This window comes from Felis catus, chromosome C2 (assembly GCF_018350175.1).
Source record: "Felis catus isolate Fca126 chromosome C2, F.catus_Fca126_mat1.0, whole genome shotgun sequence".
In the NCBI taxonomy this organism is placed as follows: Eukaryota; Metazoa; Chordata; class Mammalia; order Carnivora; family Felidae; genus Felis; species Felis catus.
The window spans coordinates 11351321-11373041 of NC_058376.1; the positions used below are offsets into that span (position 1 = coordinate 11351321).

Consider the following 21721-nt stretch of genomic DNA (forward strand, 5'->3'; position numbering starts at 1 on the left):
AATTCATGTCCATACCATACGCTGATCTCACATCCCAGAGGAATTACAATTGCATGGTAGGGAGAGGGCTTGTACCACCATATGCAAAGAAGGCTCCCAGGTCAACATCTAGCTGAGCCTGGCATCATAACCAGTCACTGCCAAGGGACCATCTCTGAGCTCCAGGACTAATGTTTGGGGTGGGTCCACCCTACTGATATTATATACAAGACTCTCCTTGGCCCTCAAAGGGTCACGAATGATAGCCAAGATCTTGAGTTCTCAACATTTTCAGTATGGCCAGCAGACCAAGATTTATGCAGATAGAAATTCAGCAATTCCAACGATATGCTAGAACACAACATGGGCTCACGTGGAAGGTGTGTGTTTGGAAGTTTATGTGCTATGCAGGTATCACTACGTGGGTATTACAAATGAGAAGAGACAAGAGAAGAGTTTTGGCAAGCTGACAAGCCATTTTTTAAAGATCCATGATTGGAACAAGTATGAAGATCGTGGGGGATAAACCAACTGACCCCCAAATTCCAGATCCTCTTTCAAGTGTCAAAATTTGGCTCATCAAGACCATATCTGGAGAACAACCACCTCTTTGTTCTTGAGCTAAACGTCAGAAGGCTTCTGGAATCTAGAAGGATCAGGGTTGGCAGTGGGCCTGGCACATTTTCCTTAGGTTAAAAAAACAAAGAACAAAATAACGAAATAGCCCCCCACCCCCACCACTGTGTCCCCAGATAAAACACGGCAACAGATCCAGCAGGGTTTTCCCTTTTACCTTCCCCTTCCCTGATCCCTTTTCTTTGAGTGTTTTATCAACAACTGGAGTGGGCGGCATCTGGGCTACCGGTGTTTTTCTACTTACAGGAGTAAGAAAATTCCATTAACTGAAGAATAATATGGTTGACTGCCCCAATGGGAAAGGCATTCGGCATACTGCGTTCTTGTTTCCTGTGTCCCTCTCAGGACCCTGAGGTCTAGACTTGCTGGCTCCTGCTCCCTGGGTTGTCCAGGCCTCTGGGTTGTGACTCCCACCCACAGAGAAAGTACAGTGTGTGCTAATGGGGAGCACAGGGACAGATGGAAGAGAAAATGGGGGCAATTAGGCAGGTGAACTATTTCTTTTCCAAGTAAAGACAATAAAGAAAAAAATGCAGGCATAAATCTGAATTAGAGCTCATTGTGAGGACTCTGGAAATACAATCAGGGTCTGGAACCATCCAAAAAGGACCCACGAATTGCACCCACCAATCCCTTACCATTTAGGGTGAATGACTTTAGCCTTCTTGTTTGTTTGTTTTAAGAAGACAAGGTCTCATGCTTTATTGGTGTAAAATGGTACAAATCACTTGAGAAAACTGGAAGTTTCTTATATAGTTAAACACACAGCTACTCTATGCCCCAGCAATTCCATGCCTAGGTGTATTTACCCAAGTTAAATAAAAACATATGTCCACACAAGGGTTTATATAAGAATTTTCCTAGCAGCTTTTTCCAGAATAGCCTCAAACAACAAACAACCCAAATTCATCAAGAGGTAAATGGATAAACAAATGGTGGTATATCCATACGATGGAATTACATGAGTTGCCTAGTGTCACTATAACAAACTACCACAAATGTAGTGGCTTAAAACAGCACACATTTATCCTTTTACCGTTCTGGAGGGCAAAAGGCTAAAATCAGTTCTCCTGGGCTAAAGTCAAGATGTGGGTAGGGCTGGTTCCTCCTAGAGGCTCCAGGAGGGAATCTGTTTCCTTGCCTTTGTCAGTTTCTGGTGGTCTCCTGTATTCCTTGGCTCAGGACCCTTGGCTCATGATTCCTTGGCACCACTTTGATCTATGCCTCTATCATGTTGCCTTCTCCTCCTCTGTAGTTAAATCTCCCTCCTTGTCCCTTTTCCAGTGATTACATCTAGGATCCACCTGGATCATCCAAGCTAATCCTCCCATCTCAAGATCCTTAGCTTAATCACAATGACAAAGTCTCTTCTGCAACATAAAGTAAGATTCGTAGGTTTCGGAGATTAAGACATGGATATGTTGGAGGCCATTACTCAGTCTATCACAGGGCTATACCACCTAGAAACAAAAAGGGATGAGATGCCGATATACACAACATGGATGAATCTTGAAAAACATCTGTTGGGCAAAAGAAACAAGACAGAGAGAGAGAGAGAGAGAGAGAGAGAGAGAGAGAGAGAAAGGACATCTGTATGATTCCATTTCATGAAGTTCCAGAACAGACAAAACTAACTTATGTCAATAGATATCAGAACAATGGTCACTGGGAAGCAAGGAGATATGGACACAGAGAACTTTCTGAGGTGATGAAAATGTTCTATATCTTGACTGGAGAGTTGATTACACAGATGTATACATTAATCAAAATGCATGGGACTGTATACTTTAGATCTGTGCATTTAATTGTATCTAAATTGTTCTTCAAAAGAAAGTAGTATTGAGGGAAAGTAGATAACAACAAGGAACAAAAACAAAGAAGGTGGACAGGGACAGAGAAACAAAGCCTGGTCTAAGTAGGGAACATATTTCCTCCCTCATTATCCCCAGGACAAGCTGCCTGTCACGGAAAGAGCTGGGACACAGAGGAGGAAGGTCAGCCACCCTCCAGCTCCTTCTAAGCATATGTGACACCCAAAGCCATAGTCGACTTTAGAAAAATTTGTAAGTCAAGACACCCAATGGAAAACCGAAAATATGTTGAACCCTTCCTTCCTCTCACAGGAAGTGAGAAAGTAACCTTATTTTTTACATATCAACTGCTTTCACTTTTTGCACTCCCTTCTAGAATTTGTACAGATTCCTTTCACATTGTTGTTCTCATAGCAGAGGGATCATTTATCTTCTGCTTTTTTTCATTTAACATCATACAAGAACATGTTCCCGTTTTGCTAGAGAGACTTCAATAAGCATAGCTTTTGATCATTGGATGATAATAGTTCACTGAGTTGGTTAAGTTTTCACCAAAGAATTCACTTAGCCTTTTCTTTCTTATTGAACATCTAGGCTTTTTCATTTTTTTCCTACGGAAAAATAATAGAGCACTGATTGCCTTTGTTCTTCTTTTGAATTATTTAAGAAGTGAATATTGAAATAAGAAATCAAGAAGAGGAGCGAGGAACAGCAAAGAAACCACTAGCCCAGGATTTAGAGCTCAAGGAACCTCCAGAATTATCTGATCTAAAATCCCAGTTTTGCGGAAGGGGAAACTGAGCGAGGCCAGGGCAAATGAAATGCCAATGCCACATTGCACCTAAGTCACAGAGCAGAGACTCAAACTCAGGGCTTCTGACCGCGTGTAGCACTTTTCAGTTCCAACCAAGTAAGTACAAGCTCCACTCTGCTCTGCCTACACAGCAAGCACCAACAGGGACAAATTTTTTCCTGTCTAAACTTGTCATAAAATTGTCTCCCAGGTCAACCATGACGGAAGTAGCAAACAAATAAAGAACAGTTGGTCAAAGCCTGTAATGTTACATTGAGCTCAGAATTTAAGCTACCTTTAACTCAGCGAAAAAAAGAGAAATACCCCTGAAAAATGGAGAGAAGATACTTTTCTTTGCGTTTGTGTGCTTGGGAGATGCTCTGGGCACGTGGCGTTAAAATGCAAGGCTGTTGGCTCTCTGTTACTGTACTAATAGCAGAAAACCCTGTCACAGATCCTACAAAATAGAAACTAATGCAAAAAATAATTTGCAAGTGCTTTACATAATTTTCTGGCAGTGGATTCATCTTCTTAATTCTGTTTACCATAAAACTTGTGTCTAAAATATTTATCAATTGGAACATAGAGAGTGGCTTGATCATACCAGAAGAAGGAAGAAGGAGAGAATGGCTATTTACAATGTGCCTCTTCTGTGCCAGGCAATAAACCAGACTTCACTATTCTCCCTCGTAGGTTTTTATCCCCACTAAATAGGCATCTGAGGCTCCGCTGGATTAAGTAACTTTCCCAAGGTCACCCAATTAGATCAAAGTCAAGATTCCATTCCAGCATGGCCTGAAGTGGAAACCCACGTGTTGTCAACTTTACCAGGAAAATGAGATCAAATTTTATTCAACAAATATTTATTTATGTGCCTTCCACTTATCAAATCGTGTTTGCTAGGTAACAAGGGCATGAAAATAAATAAAAGAAATATCACTTGTGATTATTAGACCGTTCTAGCACGGAGGATCAATCACACATAGTAGGTCATACATAAATATTTGATAAATGAGGGAACGAAGCCTCTTAGAGAGGAAGCTCACATGCTTACGTCAATGATAGACTGCTTAAATGCCAATAAGCATAGTTACATTCCTGATTGTTTCTTACAGAATGTGAATTCCATGCAACTACTCAACCCTACTCTAAATCTGAGACAAAAAAAGTATGTTGATTCTCATTTCCCAATGGGGCTGCAAAAAAAAAAAAAAAGAAAGAAAGAAAAGGAAAAGAAAAGAGAAGAGAAGAGAAGAGAAGAGAAGAGAAGAAAAGAAAAGAAAAGAAAAGAAAAGAAAAGAAAAGAAAAGAAAAGAAAAGAAAAAAAGGATCAAATAAGGTGACTTTCCTGAAACGTAGACCAGTTTGTGTTCCACCTCCTTGCCTAAAATGAATTATAATCACCTAAGGGTAATCACTTGTTTAAATAATGTAATTAAATTCATGATTTCTGAATGGGGAGTTTGTGGTTACCAGTAACAAAAAATGCATATCACCAATTCAAAAATGTTTGATAATAGGAAACAGTTATTATCTCTCATTTAGAAAAATATCTAGAGAAAGCACAGCCCCAGGCTGGTTCAATTGGCCTCTTCATGATGTCATCAAGCATCTAAATTCCTTATCTCTTCCTCCCTTTTATCCTCAACATCTCAGACTAATGGCCCTCATGGTTGTAGCATGGCTGCCGTAATTCCAGGCATCACACACTGGGGCAGAGACTTGCTATGTGAGGACCAGTTGCATTCTTCTATCTGGGTACACCGAAAGACTACATTTCCCAGTTTCCCATGTTGTTAGTTGAGGGCATATGACTAGATTCTGGCCAATGGGATATGGACCAAAGGACTGAGTTTGTGCAATTGCCCACCCTCTTGCTTCCCCTTCTCCAAGGAATAGATGTGGCAGCATCACAAGTGGGAAGGAACCTGGATCCCTGGGTCTGCACTTGAGGAGAGCCTCTGACTTGCTAAACAAGATGTAAAGGTATATGAGGCTAGGCCACTGAAGTCTTGGACTGGTTCATTATAGGAACTATCCTGCCCTTCCTGCAGACTTAGTAATATCCAGCAGAAGGAGAGAGGGGGTATCTTCCCTGAGTGATGGGTTCCTGACATAGGGGCTCAGTCAGCAAGGAAAAGGGGATGAGTGGGAGAAGCAATCACAACCTCTGCTAGACTCCACTTCCAGCTGGACTCTTTATGGTACCTAAGAATTCCCTGTGTCCCTCGTCAGTCCTCTGGGTCTGCCCACGGACTGTTGCCAGCCTTGTTCTCACTTCTCAAACCTCCCATTGGCCCTGCCTGCCCACCCTCAGGATGGCCCTGCACTCTGGCCCGCAGGGGGCTGCCTACCAGATTCACTTGGCTTCCTGCAGCCAAACCTCCAGCCCCACCCATGTCTTCCCTGAGCTCACTGGCCCTCCATCCTGGATCCCCTACCTCCCCCTTTTAGAGACCCTGCTCTAACAAAATCTTCCCTTTCCTGTAGTTTCAGAAACGATTTTCCTCACTACTGACTATTTCCATCAGCACTTAAACATGATCACATTCTCATATTAAAAATAAAATCTCCTGAACAACTTGTAGCCACTGCCCTCTTTTTTCCCTCCCTTCCATACCAGATTTTTTGAAAGAGTTGCCTATGCTCAGTCTCCACTCCCTCCTGTCATTAGCTCGACTGCCCCCTGCAGCCTGGGGCTTCATCATTGTTATACCCAACCTGATCTCTGTCACTACAATTTCTTATGATTGCCTTGTCACTAAATCCAGTGGGCACATCCCCTTCTTGTATCAGTTTTGTAGGGCTGTTGTAACAAATTGCCACAAATAACGGGTGTCTTAAAACAACAGGAATTTAATCTCTCACAGCTCTGGAGGCCAGAAGTCCAAAATCAAAGTGTCAGCAGGGCCATGCTCTTCTGAAGGCTCTGGAAAAAGATCTTTCCTTGTCTCTTCTAGCTTTTGGTCGTTGCCAGCACTTTTTGGTGCTTGGCTAGTAGCTGCATCACTCCAATCTCTGTCTCCGTATCCATATAGCCTTCCTTGTGTTTCTTGGTACACAAATTTCCCTTTTCTTAGAAGGACACTAGCCATTGGATTAGGGCCCACCCTAAAATCTAGTAGGACGGCATCTTAACCTGACTACATCTACAAAGACTCTACTTCCAAATAAGGTCAATTCACAGGGGGTTAAGTCCTCAAGATATTTGCGGGGGGGGGGGGGGGGGGCACAATTCAAACCCACAGCACTTTCATATCTAACTTGACCTGGCCCTGTTTCTTCTCTCCTTGAGACATCATCTATTCCTGGTCTTCCTTGGACCTCTCTGAAATCTGTTTCTCACGTTCCTTCTTGGTCTTCTCTTCCTCTGTCTACCCTTCTGACATTGGTGTCTCTCAGGGCTTTCCATAGGCCCCTTCCTTTTCTAACTTACCTGGAAAATCCCAGCCAATCCTGTGGCTCCAATGACCACTTGCAGACTGACCCACATGTACAAAAGCTCACAAAGCCAAAACATGTTCGGTTGAAGGTCCCACACCAAAAATCCATCATTTTCATCCAACCGGCTCCACCATGCACACAGTCTCCTGAATGGGCCTCCATTCCTGATCACTGAGCCTTCCCCTTCTATCACTCCCCACTGCCATCGAGGCCTGTCGAGTCTATCTCCCAAATACCTCTCCCCACACAACAACAGTTCTATAAGAGATTTCTCATAGTCTCCCTGTCCTCGGCTCTTATCAATACTTTCACATTAAATACTTTGATTGTCCTTATCACCCTCAGAATAAATTCCAAACTCTTTAACTTACCTTATAAGGCCCTCCATGATCCCGCTCTCCCTACCCCTAGACTCATGTCTCCATATTCTACTCTCATATGTGTGTACTCTGGCTGATACAAATGCCACAGACTGAATGTTTGTGTCCCTCCCAATACCAAAGTCATATGTTTATACCTCATCCCCAGTGTGATGGTGTTTGGCTATGAGGTCTTTAGGAGGTGATTAGGTCATGAAGCTGGAGCCCTCATGAATGGGATTGGTGACCTTATAAAAGGGACCCCAGAGAGCTCCCTGCCTTGCCGCCATGTGAGGACACCAAAAGAAGACAGCCAGCCTTGAACCAGGAAGCTGTACTCACCATTCACCAAAAGTGCTAGCACCTTGACCTTGGACTTCCAGCCACCAGAACCGTGAAAAATAAATGTCTGTTTTTTGCGTGCCACCCAGCCTATGACATTCTATCATGGCAACCTGAGTGGACAAAGACTGCAAAGCCATCTGCACTTTGCCCCCTGGTCTTTGTTTATGCTTATTCCTCGCCTGGAATATTCTCTCCTGCCCTTTTGGCTGCCCACATCACACTTAATGTTTCCCGTTCATTCGGTAAATATCTATCGAGTACCTACCATGTGCCATGAACTATTTCAGGCACTGAGGATAGAGTAGGAAAAAAAAAGAGAAAAGAATCTAAATTTATGGTTGAGGGAAGCAGACACGAAGCATAAACAAGCAAACATGTAGAGTGTGTCAGATGGTGATACGTGCTGTAAAAAAATTCAGCAGGCTCTGGGGATAGGGTGTACGAGAGGGTGGCGGTTAGGTTTTTCAATAAGGTGGGCATGAGAGTCCTCGCTGAGAAGACGACATTTAAGCTCTGCACGTACCTTGCTTCCTCCAGTAAGCCTTCTGGAAATTTTCCAAGTCCAGGTTAAGTGCCATTTTTATGAGCTTCCATGCAGTCTCTAGCTCCATCACAGCACTTAACATGCTATATTTTCCAGTCGATTTGGGAGTATCAGCTGCAAAGTGTGGGGGCAGGGAATGAGTCTGTATATATTGTATCTCACCAGCTTCTTGTGGATGTTCATTACATGTGTCTTGAGCCAATAAATGAATTGACAGTCACATCATTTACAAGTCATGTGAAGCATTTATATAGTATTTATAGTCATGTCGCATTTGACAGAGTGGTCTCTCACCTGCCGTCTCACCTCAGACAGGCAGTTATCATTGTCTCTGTCCCCTCTGTCCTTTAACCTCGGAAAGATTACGTTTCTTGCCCAAGAGGCCACAATAAGAGGAAACTCCAGTTCAATCTGACCTCTTACATCTCTAGAACCAATGGGCTTTCCAGAAAAACAAAAACCAAAACCAAAACCACTGCATTCTTGAGTCATGTTCTGTGAAAACACAAGCCCCTAATTCAAGTGCATTAACCATCCTCAGCCCAAGTACATTCAATTTTTATCATGAAAAGATCTCTGCTCCTCCCTGGGTTCCCATACTCCCATCTCCCGAGAAAACTCTCGCCAAATGGCTAAAGCCAACACCTAAACCCAAAGGTAAAACGCTCTAGGATTCCTTTATGTAGCCACTGCCTGGTATGCCCCATTCTCACACTGTTTTCCAGAATGTTTACTGTCCTTCTCCAAGCACACATTAAGCAGATCCATTTGGACAACCACAGAGCGGGGATCAATCGAAGTACTCTCTTCTCTGGCACTTTGGAGCTGACGTTGCCTTTTTGATGTGTTAATTAAAACATGTGGTGTTCATAAAAGCTGCAGGCGGAATTGCAGGCAGGAGTCAATTAGCAATAATTCATATCCTCTATTCATGGCCTGCCACCCCACTGATAAAGTGTCACTCCATTTGGACACAAAGAACAGAGAAGGGGATTGGGCAAAAAAAAAAAATTACCATTTAACCAAAACTCTACACTGGGAGAAGGGCAGGCGGGTGGGCCCCAAAGAGCAGTGATGGAGTCTCCAAGGACTGAAGGATCACCTAGTGGGGAAGTGAACGCAAGCTCCCCTCCCTTCCACGTGGTGACGTGAGTTGCAGGCGGGGTGGGACAGTTCTTGGTAGTTTTCCACTTGCTGCTCACAAGTTCTTACCCTCTTTGGTTCTTTGTCACTTGGCCCCATAAAAAAACGCCCACTTCGGGGAACTTGAACGCTTGCTCATGCCACCCACCAACCCAGTGGCATGTGGGGATGAGGGTTACAAGTTCACATACCCTTCCCTTTTGTTTTCTTGTGCTTCTTTCTGCCTAAGCACCTCGAAACAGGCCAAACGGTTGTCGTTGCCATGTGACTTTGTACTGGCGGTTTCCTTGCTCCCTCTCATTCTTGAGGGCCGTGGGGAGTGGGGGAGAGTTAACTGTTTGAGAAATGGTTCCCAGGATGAGTAGGCACACACAAGAGTGAGCCAGGATGCTTTGAAATGAGCCGCTTTGTCACTGAAGGGGCTTTGTCATTGAAGGGCTTATTTCCGCCCTGAAGTACTTCCTTGCAGTTGAATAGATAGTGAGAAGGATAAACACTCATCTTTCTAGGGGGAATACGGTTCTGTCAGGAAAGCTGGAAAATTCTTCTGTAAGTGTAATCATTTAGGGAAGAACAGAGACAAGTGCCCTAATTCTAGTAACTAGGGAGAACTGAATGGCTCACATGTTCTCACCTTCACCCCTGCCCTTGTGGAAGGTTCCTGCTGCTTCTGTTCCACTCCTGTTCCCTCTCAAGGAGGAAAATTGTTAACCCTTCCATTCCTCTCCCACATCCGATGCAGATCGCTTCAACAGCTGGACGCCTTTGAGAAAAATGACTTTCATCATGACGAAAACATACTACTTGCAAACAGAGCTGAGAGAAAAGGAAACCATTTTCTGTGATCATTCTTCCTTTGGGTTTCTGAAAAGTGAGGGAAGTTTTCAGGAAAAAAAAAAGTCATAAAGTTGTCTGAGGATGAACTCAACATAGATGAGGGAAGACAGCCATTAAGATAAAATAAATTAGAGAATGAGAAACCATTACGAGACTCCGCTCGCTGTTTCTTTTCAGGAGGGTTTTTTTTTTCCAGAAACTATTAAAACATCTAATAAAAGCAAAATGTTTTAAGTTATGAGTGGCTTTTCAGGAAAGTATCCCTTTGCCTCAAGTGTGACTAACCGAAAACATGCAAGTAAATCTGTGTGAAAGAAAGAAGTAGACCAAAGTGAATTACTGACCTTGGCTAGAGATTAATCTCAAGGGTTGTACTGAACCATCATTCCTGGTAATTGTGGACGAAGTCTCTGGAAGTGTAGGTGTCCTCACCTCGGGAATGGGGGAGCAGGGGCGAGGGCAGAATGCCACAGATTTGCACGCTGGGTTCAAATCCAGGCCGAGTCATTTCCTAGTCCAGTATGCTTTGGACAAATTACTCAACTTCTCTACCCCGAGTTCTCTCCTCTGTAGAATGGGAGTAATAATAGTCCTGCCTCATCCATCACAATGTGTTGAGCAGATTAAAAGATAAAATGCTTAGAGATACAAACTGCTTAGTATAGCGTCAGAAAAATGACTAACGGTTGCACAACACACAATGAACGTTTCCCCGTATGTGCAAAGACTTGATGCTAAAGGACGCAGTTCAGGGTATTCCCGTGTGGAAGCGTGTTCAACCTGGGCTAAAACCCAGATTAAACAGTATTCACAAAGTCCGCTGGCAAACTTTCATGGTGTCGGCTCACATAGCACAGTGCTCAGGGATGGGGAGAGAGTACCATGGACCGGATTTTGCCCATCCCCCAATTTATACGTGGAAGCCCTACCCCTCCAGTGTAAGTATATTTGGAGACAGGGCTTTCAGGAAGCAAAATAAATTAAGTCCTAAGGGTGGGATCCTATTATGATAAGGATCAGTGGTCTTCTAAGAAGAGGAGGAGAGAGAGGTCTCTTTCTCCAAGGGCACCAAGGAATTTGAACTTGAAAAGCCACGTGAAGGTCGAGCAAGAAGGCAGCCGTCCACAAGCCAGGAAGAGAGTTCTCACCAGAAACAGAGTCAGCCAGCACCTGACTCTTGGAATTCCCAGGCTCCAGGACTGGGAAATAATTTTTGTTGTCATTTAAGTCACCCAAACTGTAGTACCTGGTCGTGGGAGCCTGAAATGATGAAGACTGAGAATAAGATGCCACTTTTTTCTTTCCCTGCGACCAGAAAATTTTAAAACGTGCCTTCAAGGACAGAGAATGCCCTGTCCTAGCCTTGAGAGATGGTCAAGTGTGCATAAAACGAATAATGGTTTCATCTGATTTTGAAAGAAATACATCCAATCCTATTTTTCAGGGTAAGTAACTTCCAAATGGGGAAAAACCTTCACCTCCCATTGGAGAGGCATGCTTCACCCACCAGTTAGTTGGGGAACATGTTTTGCTGCGCAATTCAAACCTTTAGGCAGGTTTAAGTGAGAAATCTATGTCAATGACTTTTGTGAAAAAAAAAAAAAAACGAAAACAAAAACAAAAACAAAAAACTCCTTGAAACTAGAAGGTTCAGTGCTCTCTTGACAAGCATTTCTGCAAATGATTCACAAGTCTGAAGACAGATGTTATCATCAGTTATTAACATCGTTTCCCCAGGGAGTGGGCAGTGTCCCAAGAGAGATAAAAATGTAGACAGAGGATGAGTAAATCCTGAGACATTCTAGTAATTTCTGCGGAAATGAGGTAGATGGCCATGGTTCTGCCTCTTTGCCAGCCCTACCCTAAGCAGATTGCTGCAACAGCCCTCAAAAGTGGGGATGCTGTAGGACAGCGGCAAAGGAACCAGGCTGGGATTCAGGAGATCCGGGGCAAATCCATTAGCTCAGTAACCATTCATTGAGGGCCAACTATGCATTATGGTAAAGTGGTGAGATTCAGAGACTAGAGCCAGACTACCAGGTCAAGTCCAGCCCTGCCCTTCACCAGGGTGATGGGGCCTTGGGCTAGTCAGTCTTCTCCTGCCTTAGTTTCCCCAGTTGATGGGATGGACTGAGAACAGGGCCTGAATGTCATAAGTATGTGTTTGCAGTTATCATTGCTACTACATGGGCCGGGGTCTATCCCAGCTCCTGGCATCAACAACCCCCTTCTGATACTTCATAGCTCTGTGTGACCTTCAGCAAGATCCTGAACTTGTATGTGCATCAGTTTCCCCATCTGTAAAAAGGAGACAGCAGTGCCTGCCTCACGGGATTCTATGAGTTAGTGAAATGAAATATTCAAAGTGCATGGTGTAAAATAATTGCTCAGGAAATGTTTTTCTTATTAATAATGGTTAATTTTCTTTTTTCCTTGACTTTCAGCTCCTCCATCCCCCCCCCCCCGCCCCCCACAGCCAGCCACCACCACTTCATTATTTACCATGGAGAATCCTAAGCCTCGACCACAGGCAAACCCTGATAATACTTACGGGCGAGAAACGTTGCTATGTTCTCTCTCTATGGACTTTCTCTCTTTGATCATTTGTGGTCAGGGTCTTAAACACACAGCACATAGTAGAAGTCAAAATAATTGTCTAAATCAGGGGTCAGAAAGCTTTTTCTATACCAGGTAGTAAATACTTTTGGCTTTGCCAGCCATACGATCTCTGTCACGATTACTCAACTCTGCTGTCATAGCATAAAAGCAGCCTTAGACCATTTGTAAATGCATGAAAATGGCTGCGTTCCAATAAAACTTTATTTACAAAAAACAGGCAGTGGGCTGGAATTGTCCTGTGAGCTGTTACTTTGCTGGCCCCCTGATCTTAATCTAGCCACTCAACAAATACATACTGTGCACCTCATATGTGACAGGCACCGTCCTAAGTGCTGGGGATACAGCTGTCAATGAAACAAAGCCCTTGCCAAAACCGAGCTCAAGTCACATTTAAAAAGCATTTGTTGGGGCGCCTGGGTGGCGCAGTCGGTTAAGCGTCCGACTTCAGCCAGGTCACGATCTCGCGGTCCGTGAGTTCGAGCCCCGCGTCAGGCTCTGGGCTGATGGCTCGGAGCCTGGAGCCTGTTTCCGATTCTGTGTCTCCCTCTCTCTCTGCCCCTCCCCCGTTCATGCTCTGTCTCTCTCTGTCCCAAAAATAAATAAATGTTGGAAAAAAAAAATTTAAAAAGCATTTGTTACTGTCTATTTCCCACAATGAAGCAACCAAGTAAAGACAGTTTTCCAAAAAGGGAGGGATCATTTGTGTAAGATGCTGTTAACCGTTTGGATAAGCTGAGAACTGGGAATTGGCCATTGGATTTGGCAACAAAGAGGTCATCAGGTGATAAGAGCAGTTTCCATGGAATGGTGGGGACAGAAGCCTGACTGGAGTGAATTCAAGATGGGCAGGAGGCAAGGGGGTGGGAACCATGTGGACAGGGAGGAAGGAGAAGCACAGAAGCGAAGTGGTAGGTGGAGGGGACTCGGACTCAGGCTCAAGGAAGGGGGTTGTTGTTGCTGCTGCTGTTCTAAAAATGAGGCGATCCAAGCATGCCTGCACAGAGAGTGATCCAGAAGAGAGGGACAGTGGGATGTTATGACACAGGTGAGAAGGAGAAGTGGTGTTCTCGAGCGATGTTCCAGACTGGCAAGAGGGCGGGGTCCCCAGCACCCAGCTGAGGGCGGGCCTCTGCCAGGAGCAGGTGCGGTTCACCCCTGGTAACAGGAAGGAAGACAGAGCAAAGGATACAGATTCAGTTCCGGGAGAATGATACAGTCCTTTTTTTTTTCCCCCACTCAAATCAGAAGCACTATCTGCAGATGATAACAAGAAGGGGAGGAAGTTCTGAGGAGAGATAAGAACATTCAGAACGGTCATCTCCAAGGGTGGGAGACTGTAGGGATCTGCGACACAGAATCAGCTTGCCAGGCGGTGCTGAGGTCCCTTATGGGGGGTGACCAGCCAGCAGGCTGGTGTGTTTCTCCAGCCACTGCCCCTCCTGGGAAGAGTTTTCCCAGTAGGATCCTTGCTAGGCCTCTGGCCAGCCTACGGAATGAGTCCTTTCAGGTTGTTTGTCTACTTCTGGTGCAATCGCCAGAGTCCAAGGGGATGGCCTCCAGGGCACGAATCATAGCCTATTCTGTCCATATAACTGTCCGGCTCTGTGAGGGGCTGTATGTTGGGTGGGAGTAGTTTCCCTAGAGTGACCTGTGGGCATCATCCCCTACAAGGGGGCCAAGGCACTGAATAATGGTCTGTGGTTAGGCCTGGGCAGATTCACTTGGTATCAGGTGGCCATGACTTTTTTTTTTTTTAATGTTTCTTTATATTTGAGAGAGAGAGTTGGGAGAGAGCGGGGGAGGGGCAGAGAGAGAATCCGAAGCAGGCTCTAGACTCTGAGCCGTCAGCACAGAGACTGACGCGGGGCTCAAACTCACAAGCCGAAGTCAGATGCTTAACCGACTGAGCCACCTAGGTGCCAGAAGTGACCTTGACTTTGATGTGACAGTGAAATCCAGGAGTATAATATAATATTCAAAGCGTCCAAGGCACAACATTGCCATATCCCACTCTGTTTTCAAAAGTTCTTGCACATGACCATGAACCCTGTGTCTGTAGTGAGAGGCAATCTGGTTTTGTACCACCATGTTTTCGGTTCTTAATATGTACCAGGCACTGTGCTAAAATGTATTATTTCAAGTAATCCTTAAAACAATACATCGGTAGGAACTATCGTTGTGTCCAAAGTTTGTAAGGCAGTATATCCAAGGTCACTGAGCAGAAAATATCACTAGGGCTGCCAAACCTCTACCACTGGGAGAGACTGAAAATATCCGTGATTCAGTTAGATGTCTCATTTGACTGCAAGTAACAGAAACTCCCAAAATATCAACTTAAACAAATTAAGTGGGGTTTTTTTTTCTAGTGTGAAAAATCCAGTGGTAAGAAGTTCACGACTGGTAGATAACTGCACCACACCATCTAGAACTGTGGTTTCTTCTGTCTTTCTGCTTTCCTATCCTTGGTTCGTTGTTACCTCGTGGCTGCAAGATGTCAACGCTACCTCCAGCATTGTATCGGCATTCCAAGCAGAAAACAGGGAAGGACAGAGGACCAAGGTACGTGCTAATTTATTCCCCTCACTCCACCTTTTAAAGAGCTTTCCTGGAAGCCCCACCTCACCACATCTACGTTCATCTCATTAGCCAGAACTACCGTAGGATCAACTCGGGCTAAAAATATAGAATTTGGGCTGGATCCATTTCAATCCTGAAAAAAATAAATAAATAAAAAAAATGATGCCGCACTTTCCCCTGTTTCTCTAGCGAACCTCTTTGCCAAAACTGCTAAGGCAGTATGCATTCTTTAAGATCAGAAGAGCCAGCTTTCCGAGTCGTTGGCCAGGCAGGTCCGGGCGGCCTGAGCTAGCGGTCTTGCGTCGAGATGCTTCAAAGTCTTGTTTAAAAGGTTTGGATTCCCATGAGGCCAAGTTTGCGAGGAGATTTGGGTAGGAATGGGGTTGACGGGCTTTGTTGTTTTTAAAATCAGGACTGCTGATAAAAGAAGTAAAGCTTTGAAAGCTTTGAGTCATGCACCTGCTCTAGGTCGTCATTAACCAGCTTTACCTGGAGCGCGCATCGGGCGGTCGGACCGTCAGCCTGGCTGTCAATTTCCGCAAGCTCTGTGAGATGGGAATGGGCATTGCGGTGCACTTGTAGAAGGTGGCATGAATACATGCACCTGGGGGAGGCACCACTGCCTGTGCCCATGTTCCTCTGTCAGCGCCCCCCGTGTGCCTGTCCTACTGTGAATAGATCTTTGTGACATAGCAGGTACAGTCAGAATCTCACCGAGCCATCTCCTCATTGGAAAACCTAAGGAACTGAAGAATGAATATCTCGATTACCATAGATGTTGGGGATCAGAGCTAGGCAGCCACACTTCTGACATTCAATCGATATCTGTTAAACAGGGGGAAAAAAGATTAGAAGAGCCACATGGTTAATATTCTTGGAAGGTTTCTACGCATGTGAAGTGTGGTTATGTCACAGACAAGCTTCTCCTCATCGTCTTAAGGGAAACACCAAACTTCTTCAGGACAGCTGAGTCACTCCACGAGGAGCAGTATCCAAGACTTTCATCTGCCAAAACAATCCAACTATCAAAATGCATCCACCAATTTCCCAAGTCATTCCCCAAGGATCTGGAATTTCACAAAAGAGACAGTAACAATTCCATCCAGAGGTCTTTGCACCACTGCATGTAGGAGCTAGAAAGACCCCTCTTCTTCCTCTTTCTTCTTGGAAAGAAGACCCCTCTTCTTTCAAGAAGGGACAGAAGAGCCTACACTTCCAAGGAAACAAGATACTTTTAAATCAGTTTACATATGTACCTAGTGGGCTGACCCCAATGTGTGGGTTAATAAGGCTGAGTGGTAGCATCTCGCATTGGGGTGGTACATTTGTTATGATTGATGAGCCAATATTTACACATTATTATTAACTGAAGTCTATAGTTTACATTAGGATTCATTCTTTGTGTAGTACATTCTATGGGTTTGAACAAATGTATAATGACATATATCCACCATTGTAGTATCATACAGAGTAGTTTCACTGCCCTAAAAATCCCCTGTGTTCCATCTGACTCCTCCCCCCTCCCCCAAACCCTCGACAACCATTTTACTGTCTCCATAGTTTTGCCTTTTCCAGAATGTCACACAGTTGGAGTCAGTATGTAGCCTTCTCAGATTGACTTTCTTGACTTAGCAATATGCATTTAAGTTTTTTCTGTCTTTTCATGGCTTAATAGCTCATTTCTTTTTATCACTGAATATATTCTACTGTCTATATGCACCACAGTTTGCTTATCCATTCAACTCCTGAAGGATATCTTGCTTGCTTCTACTTTTTGGCAATTATGAATAAAGCTGCTATAAACACCCGTGTGCAGGTTATTATATGAACATAAGTTTTCAACTTCTTTGGGGAAACGCCAAGGAGCACAATTGCTGGGTTGTATGCTAAGAGTATATTAGTTTTATAAGAAACTGTCAAACTGACTTCCAAAATTGCCGTACCATTTTGCATTGCAACCAGCAATAAATGAGAGTTTCTATCACTCCACATTCTGGCCAGCACTTGGTCCTGTCAATGTCGGTAGTTTATAGCTCGTTCATCCAATAAATATTCAATCTGCACCTAATTAATGCCATACACAGAGACACTCAGTCTCTTAAGTTGCTTGGAGTTTCAACCTACCTGTAGGTTGAAAGTGGAAAGTTTTGAAAAGTTCCGCCTCCTTTTGATCAATAGTTCTTAAACTTTAGTTGGCATCTGAATCACTTGGAGAGCTTGTTAAAACATAGATTGTAATGGGCAAAGGAGGGAGGCAGGGCTCACCTCCAGAGTTTCTGATTCAGTAGATCTGGGATGGGACCCAAGAATTTGTGTTTCTAACAAGTTTCTGGATGCTGTTGCTGCTGCTGTTGGTCCAGGGACCACACCTTGAGCATCACTGCCTCTCACGTGGAAGAAAACTGTCAAATGGGACGGCCACACCCACCTTGGGCATCAGAAAAAACCCTGCCAAACGGGACAACTACAACCTTCACATTAGGCTCTGTTTTAGGACTTCTGAGATGCACCTAACCCATGGGAAAGTTCCTGACATCTATGTTTCCTCTGCTTTTAAAAGATCTCAAGCCTCTCTGAAGGGGTTTAGTTTAATTCCTATAGGAGAACAGAACAGAAAACCATTTGTTAGGTGCATTGTCACTGTCTAAGGGAGCAGCTCTATAGTGGGGAAGCCTAGCATGAAGATCCCTTCTGGAACATCAGGCAGATGTTGTTGTCAGAGGCTGTGCTAATCCATTTTGATGAGCATGACTCATGTTGGGTTTTTTTTTTTTTTTGGTTTGTTTTTGTTTTTGTTTTTGCAGCAGCAGATGCCTCCTCATGCTAGAGCTTGTGCTGAGCTACCAAATACCAGGTGGCCCCAAGACCCTGATTGTTTATGGTTTACTTCGCAAAAGCAATGTCATCTGCAGGACATGCCTGACTATTACCCCCAGAGCCAGGCCATTCCACAGTTCCTTCTTTGGTTCTACCCTTTACAAGTTACATTAAATACAGCCTCTTCTGCACCTCTGGCCTAGGAACCAGCTGCTATTCCAAGGCAATGTTACCCTAGGAAAGACACTAGCTGTCATTACTATTTTGTTTGCCAGCATTTTCTAGGCCTGACTGTGCCGCCTGTCTTCTCCTTAGTCTTCCCAAAGGCCTCTTCCTGTTAGCATCACCATCCCCAATTTGCAGATGAAGAAACTGAGGTTGAGGTTCAGTGCAGTTGAGACACTCACTCCAGGTCATACAGCTAATAAGTGGCAGAGCCAGAATTCAAACTCAGGTCAGGCTAATATTAAAGACCCTCATACAGAAGGGTAGATATGAACAGAGCTACTAAGATATGGACCTACAAGACAGGAGATAAAGTCTAGAATCAAGAACAAAGACGTTTGTGATACATATCTCCAGTTGGAAGTCTCCTTCCACCTTCAAGTTACCATGGAGCTCTATTCATACCCCTTAGGCAGCACCTCTCTTGGACCATGGATTAATAGAATTATTTGTATTTCATTTGTCTCATCTGATCCAGTCTTGTCCAAAGTTGGCACTGGGAAAAAAGCATATGTTTAGGAAAAGGGCGGATGGATGAAAACCAGTCAAACTGAGCATATCTAGCACCTAGATCTTGGTTTCTTAAACTGTACTCCAATATAAGGATCCAGTGATCCTTGGAGAAATGGCTGATTCTAGGACTGGAGCAGAAAATATACAAGATGAACCTGAGACATGTTGTAGCGCCAGAAACTAAGGAAGCCCTCCCCCAGAAAAGAAGAAAAACAACTTCACAATGAAGGGGGGTTTGTTAAAGGGACACAGGATCCAATGGGAAAAGTTTCCATTGATTAAAACTAGAGCAATTTGAACAACAAAATAAAGTATTATTGGATTATAATCCAAAAAATAAAATCAATATCCATGAGCTCGTAGTGATATTAATAACTGATTGAATAAATAGAAAGAACAGACAAATCGCCAAAGCAGAAGAATCTCCTATCAATTGTGTAGATATTCCAACTCTCAAGGCTGTAGGGCATAACTTCCTACTCCTTAAGAGTGGGCTTTACATAGTGACTTCCTTCCAGAGAGGACAACATGGAGAGAGAGGGGAAAAAATAACTTTACGGTGAAATCTGACAAATACTCTCCCAGCCAGGTGATTGAGGTCAACACCAACAAGATAAGTCAAGTCAATGCTACGTGCCCTGGATACGACTTGGTAAAAATGACACTTCGCCTTTGTGTTCTTCCTCCCCAAAGCCCACGGTCCCAGTCTAATCGTGAGAAAAAAAAAAATCAGGTAAATTCCAATTGAGGAGCATTCTACAAAATAACTGGCAAGTATTCTCAAAACTGTCAAGGTCATCAAAAACCAAGGAAGTTTGAGAAACTGTCACAGCCAAGAAGAGCCTAGGGAGACACAATGACTAAATGTGGTATCCTGGATTGAATCCTGGAAGAGAAAAAAAAAGACATCAGAAAAAAAATCCAGAAAATCTTAATAAAGTATAGGCTTTAATTATTAATAGTCTATCCATATTGGTTTATTAATTGTAACAAATGTATCATATTAACAAAAGATGTTAATAAGAGACAGAAGTGGGTGTGGGGTATATGGGACCTCTCTGTCCAATCTTTACAATTTCTCTGTAAATCTAAAACTACTTTAAAACATAAAGTTTATGTTTTGAGAAGGCCAAATCATGCCATTAAGTAGGTGGGATTCCAGACTGATTACTGTATGTAGGCAGATGAGGGGAGCCATATAGAAAATGGAAAGCACAACAAAGCTACTTACAGTTCTCGACATGAATGGTCTTCCCATTAAGGATGCATTTTATTCGTGGATTGTTATTCTAATAATGATGTTTATATTCTCGTGGCCATATTGAATCAATCTATTAGCTGCATGGTATAGGATAGCACAACTATTCAAATGCATGAATTTTTCCTTAGAAGGAACCAGGATAGCTTAATAAAGAGTGTCCATCTAGTTCCACAAGACCATTCCAGAGGAGGAATTCTGGAAGGTATTGTTCCCTTCTTCGTGGCTTTCAAAGGGCTTCTAGTTCCATTTCTAACCTCTATCAGAATCCCTACACTGCCCCAGGCAGTCACAGCAGGTAGATGGCCAAGCACAAGGGTTTCTAATAAAGGTCTACACTTGCCTTATCTGTGGTTTTTTTTTTAATGTTTATTTATTTTTGAGACAGGGAGAGACAGCATGAACGGGGGAGGGTCAGAGAGAGGGAGACACAGAATCTGAAACAGGCTCCAGGCTCTGAGCTGTCAGCACAGAGCCTGATGTGGGGCTCGAACTCATGGACCACGAGATCATGACCTGAGCTGAAGTCGGATGCTTAACTGACTGAGCCACCCAGGCGCCCTGCCTTATCTGTGTTTTGATGATCATGGCTTATCACACTCAAGCAACTATAGAGTTCAGGTGAAAAGATGCCCTACGGTAGGTGGTCAAGGCAATCAGCCAGAATTTCCATACTTCCATGAGTTCCATATTTGACAGCAAGGAGTCAGTCCTATTTCTAATGAGGCAGTGTGTGGGTGAAACCCATCCTTCCTCCTTGCCTTGCACTGATCACAGAGAAACTGACCCCTGCAGATTGTGTTTTCCAGGGTTCTAGGCGAGTTTAGCAAAGGGGCAGCATTGGCAGGAGATTGAAGGGTGGGAAGAAGGGAGAAATCAGAGTATCTCTCCCCTTCTCTCTCTGCCTCACGGGGCATCTCAGCGAGGACTGCATCTCCTGCCTGGCTCCCAGTGCCCACCAGCCATGCCCACTAGGGTTGTTGGGTGACCAGACTCTCAGCTCTGGTAACACCCCTCCTCCCTCCGACTCCCCAGTCTAAGGAATTAGTGGCTTCCCACTGTTGCTGACTTCTGGATTCCTTCCCTGCCCTCTGTTTGGCTTCTTGGAGATTTCATCAGCTGCTTAACCAATTTCCTCTATTAAATATCCTCTATTTAAAATACTTTGAGTGGATTTTGCTTTCTGGATTAAACTCTGCAATGTCTTAAGACCTGAGTTGTTTTCATTCCCATCCAGATCAAGAAAAGGACACACACATGCATCCCCTCACACTCACACACGTATGCTTTGAAAGCGCTTTGCATATTTTCTCCTTATTTTATATCATAACAGTTAGTGTTTATTAGGAGCAAGTTGCTGAGCAAGGTGGATCCCTATTTCTATGATCGGGTAGGGAAGTCTTAAGGGGACCTGAGAGAATGATCCAGAGAAGCTCAGCTGAACTTCATATGACCTTCAGGCCCGACAGCACCAGCAAAATCATTATATGAATCTCCTCTAAAACAAATTTTTTGGCTACACACTTTGAAGGCTCTCCATGCCCACACAGTGAAAGAAGCAATGACGTTTGCTCACTATGATGTGTCATGGGTCATCCTGGTATCTCTAGGTTAACTAGATGAACTACAAAGAGAGCTTCCTTGATGGCTAGATGATGCCAATGTTCATAAAAAGAAAGATATTGTGGCTGTCAATTAATATTGGCATCTGCATCTGGTCTAACTGACTCCATGTGGTTCCTAGATGCAGTGGCTTAGGGCATTTAGAGAGCTAGGGTGGTTTTATAGTAACTAAGAACTATTTGGTTTAAGGTCCACTTG

At 43.9% G+C, this 21721-nt stretch overlaps 1 protein-coding gene across 1 annotated transcript; it reads left to right on the forward strand.

Moving 5' to 3' along the window:
* Nucleotides 1-15394: 15394 nt before the first annotated feature.
* Nucleotides 15395-16133, forward strand: LOC111562337 (ATP synthase subunit ATP5MJ, mitochondrial-like). Its single transcript, XM_045036412.1, is given in 2 exon segments — nt 15395-15438; nt 15440-16133. Coding segments are annotated over 2 exon segments (171 nt in total). The 3' UTR covers nt 15567-16133.
* Nucleotides 16134-21721: the final 5588 nt, after the last annotated feature.